This window comes from Notothenia coriiceps, unplaced genomic scaffold, assembly GCF_000735185.1.
Source record: "Notothenia coriiceps isolate Sejong01 unplaced genomic scaffold, NC01 NC01_scaffold00036835, whole genome shotgun sequence".
NCBI lineage: Eukaryota > Metazoa > Chordata > Actinopteri > Perciformes > Nototheniidae > Notothenia > Notothenia coriiceps.
Window position 1 is genome coordinate 553 of NW_011369536.1, and position 10,384 is coordinate 10,936.

The following is a 10,384-nucleotide window of genomic DNA, read 5'->3' on the forward strand; positions in this document are numbered from 1 at the left end:
TACTTTGTTATAATGCTGTCTTTGAAACCAGGAAAACACCTTTTTTTTAAATGAACACATCCAAAATACTAGATGATATCTAGTCCAGACAATTGAATATCGATACATTGCATAGCCATAATTACAAATAAATAGGATGTAGTTTGGATGTAGGGAGAAGTCTTCTCCAATCTGCTTCCTGTCAGCGTGCAGTGTCCTCCGTCAGAAACAAACAGTTAGAGCAAATAACTAAAGTATGCTAGATACTAGCGCCGCAATGAGAGCCTGAAGTTTGCGGGAGGTTAGGTTTTACAGCAAGCCCCGTACTCTTTACACTGTCAACAGAGGTGTGTCCTGTTGTGTGGAGGAAAACCAAATTACTTTTTCCACATGCAACAAATCAAATCCTTAAGAAATCAGAGGAAGTTGTTGTGATGTTGAAATAAGTGTTGAAATAACCACATTTATCTGTAAATGTTATGATTATAAACATAACTATTTTATATTACCAAAGGAAAACATAAACTAAATATAAACAACAATTGTCTTGTATTATAAAATCATGACAACATTAACATATGTTTACAGATTGAAAGGTTTAACAATAGAAGGTTCAAAAAATTAGTAGAATCTGTTGTCTGAAATCTTACTAGGGCTACAATTATAAGACAATGACTGTTTACATATTTTGCTGTGTATGTATGTATATTACAAGTCTATACAAATAAATACCAATATATTTAAAGGATGTCAAAGAGCAATACAAATGTACTATTTGCTTGGTAATGAACTGGCACTTATCAAAATGGTTATTAAGTATAAAAATTTGAAATACTGGATGCCTGACAGTTACAGGATTGCATTGTGGTAAAAGTGGATAAATACAAGATTTTATTAATTTAAGTAACCTTCCATTTTCTTATTCTTGTCCCTACAGTGATACCTCATTGGCTGGTGTGACCCCTGCCGGCCCGCCACCTCCCAAGGTGGGCCCCGATTGGCTGGACCTGCCCTGGCGAAGCAATCGGCACCCTCAGCTGAAGAGCTAAGCCCCGCAGTTTCCTCCCCCATCCCCCCTACGTCACTGTTCATTTCTTTGATGTGAACTGTGATTCCCTCCGTCCTGTTTGCTTTAGAGTACTATGGCAATGCATGATATGAGTCGTGCCAAGGGTTTCCCCTGTAAAGAGTGTGATATGGTTTGTCCGAGTACTCCAAGTCTTCTAGAACATATGAAAGCACATTATCAGCAAGAAGAAAACGGACGTTTTGAGTGTGAACAGTGTGGGCGAGTTTACAAGCACGCAGCTAGCCTAGCCAACCATAAAAAATCTCACGAAGTGGGTTCATTCCAGTGTCCAGTTTGTACGCGTACGCTGCCCAACGCGGTAGCTTTGAAAAACCACCTACGTATCCATACTTTGTCCCCCAGTAGTGCACACGCAGAAGAAGAGAGTGAAGAAGTTCCCGAAGAAACGGGCCACGACGAGAGGGACTACGGTCTCGCCCAAGACCTCTCAGACGGGTTTGGGCGCTCACATTTGAACAATAGTGGTATGGGACATAGTGTCCTACAAGGCCACGAGACGGACAACCACGGTAAAAAAGGTTCTCCCGAGCACGACAACGCTTGGGACCGACCATTCAAGTGTGATCAGTGCGAGAGAACCTACCGGCATCACGGTAGCCTGGTGAACCACAAGAAGTGTCATCAGCAAGGAACTTTTAAGTGCTCTGTGTGTTTTAAACAATTTAGCAACCTGGCTGCCCTAAACAGCCACGAGAGAACTCATTCGAAGTTCAAGACCCCTGGAGCCTCAATGGTGAGCAGCAGCAGCAGCCTCCACGACTCACGCAGCAGTGGCACCCAGTCGTCTCAGAGCAACGACACTGCCTCGTGCTTTTGCCACCTGTGCCAGATAGCGCTGCCAAATAAGACAGACTTTCAGGAGCACATACTGCTACACAACGCAGCCTCGCCCTCCCTTGGTCTGCCGCGCAATTTCCCAGGAATCATGGCCCACAATCTGAGTGCTGTTCGATCCCCAGCATACACCCCTGCGCTGGGTGACCCTCTGCCCCTGCCACCCCTGCCCACTGACAAAAGAGGCCCCTATGACCCCATTATGGGCCCTCCAGTCAACAATCCCATCTACACATGCGCATATTGTGGCGCAGGACATCCAGATCTGGAGACCTTAAAAGTCCACTATCTGACCCATGACCCTAACCCTGCCTCTCACGGCCAGGAAAGCTCCATTCTCAGCTCTGGATCGCAGGGCTCAGTGTCCTCTCCCTCCGGAGGCCGTGTGCCCCAGGCCAATTCTCCAGATAATGGAGAGCGACGCTTCAAGTGTGGAGAGTGTGGCAAAAGCTACCGGCACGCAGGAAGCTTGGTCAACCACAAGCGCTGCCATCAGACAGGCCACTACCAATGCACAATCTGCTGTAAGCAGTACCCCCACCTGGCAGCGCTACACAGCCACCTACGAAGCCACAAGGGGCGTTCTGGCAACACGTCTTTAAATAATGACGGCAGTGACTGGCTGTCTCCAGAGCCGCTAACCCTGGACTCCCAGCAGAGCTACGTCCAGGAAGGCAGCGGCGCCACCACTCCAATTTCCCTGCCAGGGAATCTTGGTGATGCGGCCCACTTTGTACAAGATGGTGGCCATAGCAGTGGGTTGGACTCTCTTGAGTTTCACGATCGCTTTGATGGTAGCTCACTTTCCCAGAGCAACTCTGCTCACCGTCAGGCTGACAGACATGTGTGCGCCGACTGCGGCGAGATGTATGGAGATGTATCTGGCATCAAGTCGCACATGTGCCCTCGTCGTGGCCAGCAGCCTCAACAGCAGCAAGGGAACATGTCTAACGGTTTCATGGGAAACATGAACTACGACAGCTCCAGTGCAACCTCGCTGCCTGCTGGAAGCTCCAGCAGCCTGAAAGAAGGCAGCAGCCAGCGGCAATATTCCCAGAGTGGAGGCAAGAGAATGGGAAGCAATGACAAAGATGATGACGATGATGGAGAAGTGTATCAGTGTTCGGTGTGTGGCAATCACTACGCCAGCCTCCGAGCCCTCAGGAGCCACCTGCGTAGCCATGCGAATAACCCAACAGGGCCCGGCCCTTCCTCCCTGGAGCAGGAGTGGAGGATGATCTGCTCCACCTGTGGCCAGAGCTTCTCAAGGAAGCAAGACCTCCTAAATCACCAGTTAGTCCATGGCCCCCAAAGGCCTGATGGCCAGCAACAGAGTATTGTAGGCAGCTCGGCTAATGGCAATGACAAGATGGACGGACGCAACCATATTTGTGTTGACTGTGGCATGTTTTTTGCCGACCGCCACCACCTGATCACACACCTGTGTCCTGGTAAGAATAGGTCGAGCTCCCTGAGCAAGCAGGGTCTGAATGGAGCCAAAGGGATGTCCGGAGGAGAAGGTGTCGCTGGTGGGGGGGTTGCTGGTGGAAGCCGTGAGGTTGGTGGCGATGGACGTAGGCCTATGGTGGACCAAAGTGACAAGCCCCATAAGTGCGACCAATGCGGGCGAGGATACAGACACCCCTGCTCACTCCTTAACCACAAGAAGTCACACAAGACGGGGGTTTTCCGCTGCTTGGTGTGCCAGAAACGCTACTACAATCTGCTGGCTCTCAAGAATCACCAAAGGACCCACTTTGATCTAAAGAGGTAGGTCCCAGATTCTGTCATGTTTTGTTTTATATAGATGTTTGAAAGTTGGCTGGTGCAGTTTATGTTAAAGATAACATTTTTGCCAGATTCTGAAGCCCTTGGTTGTTATATATTGCACATGATAGGGCTGCTTGATTATGGCAAAAATCATAATCTCGATTATTTGGGTCAATAATTGATATCACGATTATTAAAAACGATTATCCATTTACTTTGAAAACATCCATTTATTGGAGAAAAAAAATGTGAACAGTAGGTTTTTAACAGTTGATTACCATGAACTTTAATTATAACTCAACTGAAAAACCAATACAAAAAATAATTAATAATAATAAAAAATAGTGGTTTTATTTCGATTACGTTGTTTTCGTAATCGTTGCAAGCCATAATAGTAATTGAAATTTATAATACGATTAATTGAGCAGCCCTAGCACATGATGATCTTCATTGGTTTGATTTCATCTCAATCAAGTTGACTAATTCCTCATTTATTTTGACATCTTTTTAGCTTGTAGTGGAAACCGGTTAACGAGATTTAGCATAATCTTTTGTAAAATGTTTCCCATGGTAGACTCTGATTTAGTCCATGTGTTTCCAAGCATGTTGCAAGTAAGTTGATCATAATAAAATTATCCCCAAAATATATCTAATAAGGAATAGCCTTCCCAAGTGTCATGTTTAATACCACCATCCCCCCTGATATTAGTCCTAGATTTTAATGTATTTACTGAGTTTTCTACATCTCTGCTCATCCTTGCTGCAGGCACAAGTGTGAAGAATGTGGAAAGGCTTTCAAGATCCAAAAGCAGCTGATCAACCACCTTCGTCTCCACGAGGAGCACCGAGCCAAAGGTCTTGTTCGGACTGGACCCAACAGTTCTCGCTTCCAGCAGCCTGGGACATCTCAAATGCAGAATATGAGAGGAGAATCATCGAAGGCCCAGCCGATGGGCGTGAAATATAGCCAGCAAGGGTTCAAGAAACCCTACTCTTCAGCTGGAACTTCAAGGCCCCAGAAGTTTGATCCATCTGAGACTGGACGTCGGCCTTTTTCATGCGAAGAATGTGGCAAGACATACCGACATGCAGGCAGCCTGGCCAATCACAAAAACCTTCACAAAATTGGGGAGTACCACTGCAACGTTTGCAACTCCACATACCCCAACAGGCTGGCAATGAAAAACCATCTACGTCTCCACTTTGCCCAGAAGAAGCACAACTGCCAAGAGTGCGGCAAGGGCTTCCGTACCCAGAGGCAGCTAGCTACCCACACTACAGCTGGCCTGTGCAAAGGACCGCAGGGCCCCGGGGTCCAGATGGATTTTGAGTGCGATGGCTGCTGCGAAGGCTTTGCCACGGCCGATGAGCTTGCAGCCCACGACTGCCCGGCCCAGCACCTGCCTTCATCCTCCTCAAGCAACACCCCCAATATCAGCTTGGAGAGAAGTTCTGTGGACCTGGACTCTGACGAGAGACCCTACGCCTGTGACCTGTGCAGCTGTGCCTACAAACATGCAAGCTCATTGCTGAACCACAAGCACACCCACAAGACAGGCAACTTCCGTTGCAATTTCTGCGACAAGCCCTACACCAACTATATGGCCCTGCGCAACCATATGCGCATCCACACGCAGCGGAAGAAGCACATCTGCCACACGTGTGGGAAAGCCTTCCGGCTTGCCAGGTTCCTCCGAAACCACCAGAAGGTCCACGAGGAGGGTGCTACCCCCTTTGGCTGCCCCACCTGTGGGAAGAGTTTCCAGGGGAGATCCGGCCTGGCCAGGCACCGCTGCGGGGACAACCAGGTAGGCATGGAAATCAGGAAGAAGGCCACTGCGACCCCGGGAGAGGGCGAGGAGTGTCGGTACACGTGAGTTCTCGTCAGTTGTTTGTGATTCTACGAAGTTGGCCCAAAAAATAGTGAAGATAAATTTAGGTCTCTACGTGTCTATTACAGGTATATGATCTCCAATCCGGCTTCCTTGGGACCATACGCGTGCCGGAATTCGGATTTTTCTGAAGTTTGGACAAATTGAATTAGTGGAGAGACCAGATAAGTCAACCCCGTTTGCTTTCAGTTAGCATATCACACACTTTAGTTTTTAAGGCTACCTTCATGTTTAGATGTTTTGTTTTCATGCTTTGCTTTACTTATCCAACCTTAACACAGATTTGCTTTTTAAGTATTTTGTGTTTAGCATATTAGCAACATTTTTAGTATCGATGTTTGTTCCTTGCTCTTGTAATGATTTTGATTGTAGTCTTTGATTTGTTTGTTTTTGTTTTCTTTAGGCAGTCTAATAATACTGGCCAGTTATTAGACTAGAACATGCAGTTTTATGATGGGACACTTGCATTTTGATGTCTGGCAAATAAAAGTCAGAGGATAGATTAGGAAGTATTTGGAGCTAGCTGCACTGCACACGTCAGGGGTTATTCTTACATCTTTCGTTATTACAGGCAGACATGGTAGAGGTTCTTTGGCATTTTTGATGGATCTTTCATCATTATATACAGAAAAGAGTGATTACTCAAAAGACGGCTGTGACAGAAGGTTTATTAAATTGTTCCCATATGTGAAAGAAGCGTGCGTCCATTTGTGCAGTGCAGGGAGCAGCAGATACTTCCCAGTCCCCCACATGAATCCCAGTTGTTTTTCCATAGTTGTCCCCCCATGCCCCTCCCTCCCTATCATCTGTGTAGAAATCATTACTTTAAATGGTACACCACTTTGTAGTAGTCTTCTTTCTTTGAAAGCTTTATGCCGGATTTCAGATCATATACCTGTATAAACAACATCTTAGATGATGAGTTGTCAAAATATTTCAATAATTCTAAGAAAAAGTGGTAACCAGAGTTAAATTCGGATAGAATTTTGTAAGCGGACTATCATTTTCAGTTTCTAATCTCCCTTTTCTCTTACCCTCTGTCCCATCCCCATGTTTGTCCTAATTTGTCTCTGCACAGGTGTGATCAATGCGGACGCTCCTACCGCCACGCCAGCTCCCTCCTCAACCACAAGAACACCCACACAGTCGGCATCTATCACTGCGCCGTGTGCCTCAAGACCTACTCCAACCTGCTTGCCCTGAAGAACCACCGTCGTATCCACTCGGAGATACGGCGCCACCAATGCCACGACTGCGGAAAGGCATTCCGCGTTTCCTCCCAGCTCCACAACCATCGACGCGTCCACCAAAAGCAGCGGGAGCTCACCTGCCGGTCCTGCCAAAGATCCTTCCCCACGCAGGCCAGCTTCAGCCTCCACATGGAGATCACCCATGGCCAGACGCCTCAGCCCAGACCCCAGCAGCCTCGGCCGGGGGGCTCCAAGGAGCTGGGCTGGGGGTCAGGCCTGGACCTCACTTTGATGCAAGAGCAAGGACTGCACCCTGGCAGCATTGCCAAAGCCCGCAGCCGTGGTGGTCACAGCGAGGTCCTCAAACCCCACGTCTGCGATCAGTGTGGCCGCTCTTACCGCCACGCCAGCTCCCTACTCAACCACAAGAACAGTCACAAGACTGGGACCTACTTCTGCAACTCCTGCCAGAAAGAGTTCCCCAACCTGATGTCCCTCAAGAACCACCGCCGGATCCACACAGAGCCCAAACGCTACCAGTGTCCCGACTGCGGGAAGTCCTTCCGTGTCTCCACCCAACTCATCTGCCACCGCCGCATCCACACCAAGGAGAAGCCGTTCTCCTGCCAGCAGTGCGACAAGCACTTCTCCTCCAAGTCCAACCTGCGGCACCACATGAAGGTGCACTGGAACGGATCCACGGCGCCCCCTCCCATGGCCATGGGTGCGCCCAACTTCCTGGGTATGCCCGGCGGCCCCTTCATATAATATGGGATCAGGGAAGGATGGGAGTCAGGGCGGGCGGGGATGGGGTAGCGGGTGCTTTGAAGTCACATGCCAAGGTTTTTTCCATGTGCGGCCGTAGTGTGTGTGTGTGCGTGTGTGTGTGTGTGTGAAGGACAGGTCCTGCATGACTGAACATACACGTAAAGCAGAGCGCAAAATGGACGCTTGTGCGCACACACACAGAACTCAAAACGGAGGACATGCACACACTCGTTTCTAACCTTTCTTGCGCCAATGCTTCCTTGGGGGATGCTCCGACAAGGCCCTGTTTGTAGAACTGTCCCACGCAGACTGACAGACAGACAGACATGATGTAGTTTCATAGACTTTACTACACCTGCCTTACTCCCGCCTGCATGTTGCCCCATACTGCCTGGGGAGGGGTTTAACCTTTCTCCGGAGCACCTGCAGGGACTTTTCTGAAAGCCCAGCTCGTAGAGACTGACGAGTCCTGTGGTTGTGACTGTTGAGGAAGTCTGATGGGTGCTCATTTCAACCCCAGGAGCTCATTGGTCCTGTGTTTGCAGTTTCTCTGTTTCCCGCCTCCATCCCTGTTCTGACGATGTTCATAGTAAGTTTTGCGTGGCCTTTGTCACAGCGTTTTTAAAACCATATTCAGACAGAGTCTGTCCACACAGTGTTTTTATTTAAGACCAACATGTAGGTAAAGTGGAGACTTTTGGTTTGTTTTTTCCTTTTTTTTGTACCTGGATGGTTTTGACGAGAGGAAACAATGACTTGTGGGAGCTTTTAGGACCAGTAGATTGAATGGTTGGGTTTAAACGTGTGTTTTTGTGTGTGTTTAGCACCAAGATGAGCTTCTTAACTTTGTAACTTCCTAAAGCCTTGTTCCCACTAACAGATCCAGCAGCAGCAGTGTGTCACACCTTTTTAGTCTAAAACCCGCAGGCGTGTTCAGCGGTAAACGGGTCATTTTAAAAATACTATGTCAATAGCACACAAGATTATTTCCTGTCCAACACATTTTCATTATTGTCAATTTTGTTGGAAAGTAAAGTTTTACAGATGTTTTTTTTTTTTTAAATCAAATCTATTTGATTTGAAAGCCCTATTGAAGAGGAAGGGTGACTTGGTTGAAAGCCCCAGAAAAGGGCTAGTAAGCCCACCCCTAAGTGGGGATATATTTGCCCAAATCTTTTGAAGTTCAAGAATAAACACTGAGGCGTGATTGGGTTGGTTTGTTCACTTATGGTTTGCTTGTTAAAGTTTAATCGTAGAGAACTGTCAAACTGTTAACCAACGATTGATTTGTTTTATACCTCGGAAAATGTCGGAAAACTCTTATGGCTTGGACAAAACAATCCAGTCCATCTGCTTTTGGCGTTAAGAAAGTAAGTGGACCCTGAGTTTGGATAGTTTCAGGAATGCATTTTAAGTCCTTGTTAGATCTACATTTACGAACAAATGTTAACGTTTAACGTGTAATTTTATTTTTATCGTATTGGTTCTCTAGTGTTGCCTTCAACTACAAAGTTCATTAGAGCTACGAGTTTCTGCTTGGTAAATGAGGTTTCAATTATGCGGAACAAAAATTAATACAATTATTTAAGACCCAACAAAAGATAGAAGAACAATATTTTGGCTGTTTTTTTTTTTTTTTACAAGCAAATATTATCAGCCCACACGTTTTTTTCTTTCAATTTTGCATTAAAACTAAAATGATCGCGTTTCTTACCTCACGCTCGCTGTGTGTGAATCTGTGTGTGAACGTGGCTGCAGGTTTACAGAACAAAGGAAAGAAAGTAAAACACACAAATTGACGGTGTATATTGTCGGGCCTGTATTGTAATCGTACTTTCTGTATTATCTGCGGGAACTCTTTTGTAAGAAGGAAAAAGACGACAGATCATTGTAATAATGCATTTATTTATATTATTATTATTAACACTTGTAATGGACAGCGCTAGTCTTTAGGATGTGTGAGTTTAGAGCTTTGTTGATGTAAACCCCCCCCCCCCCATCTCTCTTACCCACAATCCCCTCTGTTCAGTGGAGAAGATTTAAACACTATGTAAACAATGGAAAGTGTTTTCTTGCCTTTTACCAAGTGATGTTGTGACGGTGGAGACTTCCCATCATCCATCTCTTCCATATTTATCTCTCCCCCTCCACCTACTTCCTGTTTCACAAAAATCAACTCACATGGCAAAGGGACGCCTTAGTGATTCTCCTCCATCATTTGAACCTTTTTTATGGTAACCTCTTGTATTTATTGGTGTTTTTATTTTATTTTTCTCCTTTTTGTATTTAATTGCATTATTTGGAAAGCCTCTGTGTGCGTTTTTTTTTTAAAGAACACAACTTGTCAGCGTATTCAGGAGCACTGGTGCTAGTTAAAAAAAAAAAAAAAAGTTAAAAACCGTGCAGTGACCGTCAAGTGCTGTAGGAGTCGATGTGATCTAGAAACACAGAAATGATAATAACTGTACATTTTCACATCTTCCTGTTCTGAGTGGACCCATTTCAGCTAGTTTTAGAGAGAAGAAAAAGATTTGCTTTGGAACAACTATAACTAGGGATGCTCCGATCGCCAATTTTGGGGCCGATCGCCGGAATCAGTATCGGCCCATCCGATCGAGTGGGTGGGGCCTATGGGGATCTTCCATTTAAAGTGATGTTTAAAACTCAGTTAATGGGGCTCATTCACTGGCGCTTCCACAAACAACAACCAACATAATTATTACATTCAAATTGAGCCCCATTAACTGAGTTTTAAACATCACTTTAAATGGAAGATCCCCANCATGAAGTATGACGCTGCGCTGTCAGTACGCTTGTCCATGTTTGTGATTGGTCAAATGTTGCTAACCCCGCCTCTTTCA

The 10,384-nt window shown here is 46.2% G+C and overlaps 1 protein-coding gene across 3 annotated transcripts; it reads left to right on the forward strand.

The window, feature by feature from the left end:
• Positions 1-921: 921 nt before the first annotated feature.
• On the forward strand, positions 922-9,913 carry LOC104964221 (zinc finger protein 646). Of its 3 annotated transcripts, none has more exons than XM_010792961.1 (4): positions 922-3,673; positions 4,440-5,546; positions 5,634-5,729; positions 6,642-6,726. In XM_010792961.1, the coding sequence occupies exons 1-3, from the start codon at positions 1,122-1,124 to the stop codon at positions 5,710-5,712; spliced, it is 3,738 nt and encodes a 1,245-aa protein (XP_010791263.1). In that variant the 5' UTR covers positions 922-1,121; the 3' UTR covers positions 5,713-5,729; positions 6,642-6,726. The 3 variants fall into 3 exon arrangements, with proteins under 3 accessions (XP_010791263.1, XP_010791264.1, XP_010791262.1); XM_010792962.1 differs by having other exon boundaries at positions 4,440-5,481; XM_010792960.1 differs by lacking the exon at positions 5,634-5,729 and having other exon boundaries at positions 6,644-9,913.
• The last annotated feature ends 471 nt before the right edge of the window (positions 9,914-10,384 follow it).